Source organism: Peromyscus eremicus, chromosome 4, assembly GCF_949786415.1.
Source record: "Peromyscus eremicus chromosome 4, PerEre_H2_v1, whole genome shotgun sequence".
NCBI classification, from domain to species: domain Eukaryota; kingdom Metazoa; phylum Chordata; class Mammalia; order Rodentia; family Cricetidae; genus Peromyscus; species Peromyscus eremicus.
Window position 1 is genome coordinate 2,482,470 of NC_081419.1, and position 3,958 is coordinate 2,486,427.

General features: G+C 55.5%; 1 protein-coding gene across 1 annotated transcript in view; it reads right to left on the bottom strand.

The window, feature by feature from the left end:
• The window catches only part of Cel (carboxyl ester lipase), an 8,965-nt gene extending 5,176 nt beyond the window's left edge, over window positions 1-3,789 (bottom strand). The window contains exons 1-4 of the mRNA XM_059262199.1: window positions 2,755-3,789; window positions 545-695; window positions 342-464; window positions 3-110 (exon numbers count right to left, since the gene is read on the bottom strand). Of these exons, the coding sequence (XP_059118182.1) occupies window positions 3-110; window positions 342-464; window positions 545-695; window positions 2,755-2,820 (448 nt within the window). The 5' untranslated portion in view covers window positions 2,821-3,789. The remainder of the gene's footprint in view (window positions 1-2; window positions 111-341; window positions 465-544; window positions 696-2,754) is intronic.
• Between the last annotated feature and the right edge of the window lie 169 nt (window positions 3,790-3,958).

Genomic DNA, 3,958 nt, shown 5'->3' on the forward strand with positions numbered 1-3,958 from the left:
AATCTCTTCCCCGTCATACAGGTAGTTTTTGAGGACATTGGCCCCATGGCCAGACCCCATAAGGAAGGCACCTCCATAGATCCAGATCATTACAGGCAGGTTCTGGGACACTGAAAGGGGCAGACAGGGACTTCAGACACTAGCAGGCCCTCTCCCCAGCCAGCTCATTAACCGTGTTAGAGCAGGTGCTCAGCCCAGGCTGCAAGGATCAGTGGGCACCCCCCTCCTCGCCTCAGCCCTCATTTCAGGTATATTTGGCTTTGCAGCACCAAATGCACCCCAGGGCAGGCTTTGAAGCTCTGAGGTGGGGTTGGGACCCTCTGGGAAACTGTGATCCAGACCTTGTTTCCTGCCCTGGGGGACCCAGATATTGAGGTAGAGGCAGTCTTCTTGCCCATAGGTGTTGTCCTGGGTGATGGTGGCCTGTAGGCATCGTTTCTTGAAGTCCTTGGCCTTCAGAGTTCCTACAGTGAGAGACGGGGCAGACGTGAAGAGTACCAGCTAGGACCAGCCTAGCCAGGGCCAGCCAGCACCCAGCACCCACCTTGCCAGCCAGGGTGACGCTGGGGATTCTCCAGGGTCTTGGCGGTGGCAAAGGGGATGCCCTTGAAGATGTCAACCGAGTCGCCACCCAAGAGACTGAGCTTCTTGTTGTTGCCCTCCACGAAACCTCCTTCTGTGTACACAGCACCCAGCTGCAGGTGACACATAGCAGGGTCAGATGGGCTTGGGCATGGTTAGCCTGAATCCAGAGTGGCCGGCCGAGCCCTTTCCAGGGTGCTAGCAGGTCCCCTGCCAAGTGCCAGAGAGGCTGGTTCACCCCCACCCAACGCTGGCACATCCTCCTACAGCTGTCTGAAGCTCCTCCAGCCCATATTCTGCTCACTTGGAGTGACATCTAGATCTTGGCTGAGACGTGGTATGTAAGATGGGTCACAGCAATTTCCTCCCAAGGCTGGCTGTCAGAGGAAAGGCCTGTCCAAATGCCGACCGTGGTGGATGCTCAGTGCTGCCAGAATGTTTCTGAGACCTGACTCTCCTTCCCTCACCTTTCCCACTGCCTAGCTAGCTGGGCATGGACCTGGTGGCCCCATGTCCAAGCCCTCACAAGGCCAATCAGTACTGCCACTTGGTGTCTAGACTTTTTTGTTTGTTTGTTTGTTTGTTTTTCGAGACAGGGTTTCTCTGTAACAGCCCTGACTATCCTGGAACTCGCTTTGTAGCCCAGGCTGGCCTCGAACTCAGAGATCCACCTGCCTTTGCCTCCTGAGTACTGAGATTAAAGGTGTGCTCCACCACTGCTCTGTTGGTGTGTAGTCTTACCCAGTGGCCTAGAGGCAGGTGCTCATCTGCCCACTGTCCCTGCAAACTGAGGTGCAGAGGCTTTCTCACTCCAAGTCATTCTGCTGAGACAAGGCTGTCCAACCTCTGTGCCAGTGCATGTCCCCTCCCATCCTTCTTGCATCTGTCCAGGACACATGCAGGAGCAGCTCTGCTTACCTGGCAGCAGTGATAGTGTGGCCTCCTGCTTTTCCCCTGTGCAAGGTTTCAGGTAGGGGGAAGTAGGCATTCTGAGGCTACAGGCCCAAGCTAGGATCCCAGCCACCCTCTGAAGTCCAGGCCCATGAACTCCCTCCTATCCTGGGTGAGGAAACTGGACAGAGGAGTTGGGGAGACTACACAGACAACTGGGGCATCCGAGGTTCCTTGTTTCAGCCTCCAGGCTACTGGGAGGAGTTGAAAAGCCAGCTTAGGGGGGGTTAAGTGTGTGTGTGGGATGTCACCTCTCAGTGTGTCTGTATGGTAGTGGTTGACCTGAGTGTCTCAGGTGGGGACCCAAGGATGTAGAGATCCTGGCCAATGTCAGGATGGGTGTGTTGGCTGGCAGTAGAGTAGTGGTGAGAAAGTTCAGGTCCTTCTAACACCCTAAAAGAACTCTCTCAAGAAAGATAATTACTTCTTTCCCATGGTGGGAGCCCAGCACCAGCACCTCAACTTCCAGGCTCTGGGGGAGGGAGGGTGGTCTCCAGGGCCCAAGACAGCACAACAAGGGTTGGAGCATGAATGGGTTGGAAAGCAACGTGGTGAGGAGCTGGGGCCCGTGCAGGGATCTATGCCGTTCTGTGACTTGTGCACACACCACGGAGAATGATGGCTAAACGCAGACTTTAGAGGCGCTCCAGAAAAGCTGGTGCAGCCTCCTCAGGGCCCTTGGAGGGGAGCCTTGCATACAGCAGGTAGGGTTCACCCCTCTCAGGAAATGGAGGTTACTTGGGAGCCAGGCCCCTGATTTGGAACAGATGTTTCAGATTCCTGTTCAAGACAGGATGGGGTTGCTGTGTAATGTCAGGCAAGCTGCTTCTCTCTCTAGCGGGGGCGGGGTGGGGGGGTGGGGGGTGCTTAAGAAGGGGAAAAGCCAGAGGTTGTTGGTAGGCTTGCCAGACTTAGGCCCACCTGAAACCACAGAGCAATAGTGGGCTTTTTAGTATAAATGCTCCAAATAATGCACAGGATGTCCTTACACGCAGAACTGCTCCTGGTGTGAGAAGATTTCAGTACAATTCTGCATGCTGCGCTAGGCTTCCCATGAACAAGACAAGCTGGGTGTGGCCCAGGCAGGACCAGAGCTTCGAGGGCTGTTGGGCTTGCTGGCCTTTTACTCCTTCCCTTTCTGTGACCTGTCTTCCATACTCTAGACACTGTCCCCAATTTCCAGATCTTAATGAAAGAGGGCCATGGTCCCCTCTGGCTTACCTTTGCAGCATAAGCTGCTGCCAAGCAGCAGGTGAGGCCAAGAAACAGAGCCTCCAGGTGCCCCATGGTGAGTGTCTGCCTCTAGGCAGTCCTTCTCGCCACTTTTCCAGTATTTATGGAGCTGGAGCCAAGGCCGTGTGCGTGCATACCGTGTACTCACAGACGCACAGGTGTGGGATGGTCTGTTCTTCCCAGGTCAGGCTGGCCCCGTGCATCCCGAGTGGTGCCCACAGTGCACCTGTGTGGGTTACTGCCTACCTGGGAGCAGAGGCAGGTGGCATGGATAGTGAGGGGGAGGGCCTCCCAGGGCCAACTCTGGCTGGGTGCTGGGTGTCTTGCATTTTCTGTCACATTAATTCTGTCAGTTTGGGGTTTAGTGTCACCTTCAGAAAAATGGTGTGCTTCATCTCAAGGTGCTGAATGCCCCTACCTTAGTGGGAAGTCCATGAGGGACTCCCAAGCCAGAGGTGGCTGTGTGCTACTAGGCACTGGTGTGGCCAACCCTTGGTAACTCCAAGAGCTTGCACTAGGGATGTTGCAGTGCAGGCTGAGCTGAGGGCTGGAGGCAGAGTCTCCTGGGAGGGGAGGACAAGGAACTCCAGGTGGACATGGTGGCACAGATGGAGCAGGGCTACCAGAGTGAAACCTAGTGTGGCCCCAGGGCTTGGGGGCACCTCCAGATAGAGTCTACTTCACCTCTGTGCCTTGCTGGAGGTTGGGGTGGGAGTCCCCATAGAACACAAGCAAGGATTCTGGGGCACACCAAGGCAGAAAGAGACAAAGCCTGGGAGTAGAGGTGCAGAATAAGGGATGGAGGGAGGAGGAAAGTACTGGGCTTGGAGGTGAAGGCCAGTATGAGAATGGCCACCATCCTAGGGATGTGTACTTTGGCTACTAGGAAAAGATTATCACAGTGACAGACACAAACCAAGTCTCGAGAGGCTCCCTTTAAGGAGTGCAGTTACCTTGGACACCTGGAAGGCATGGCAGCTGGCCAGGCATAGCCAGAGTCTTCCCAGGCCAGTGGCCCTCACATCCAGGATCCCAAGCCCCCAGCTCAGAACACAGGGGAACCTACAGACCCACATGCACTAGTGCGTCCATGTGCTGTGCCCAATCCAACATGCAGATCTCCACGGTGCACAGTAGGTGTGCAGATCTGTGAGGGCAGGAAGCTGGGACACAGCAGAGGTGGAGTAGCAGG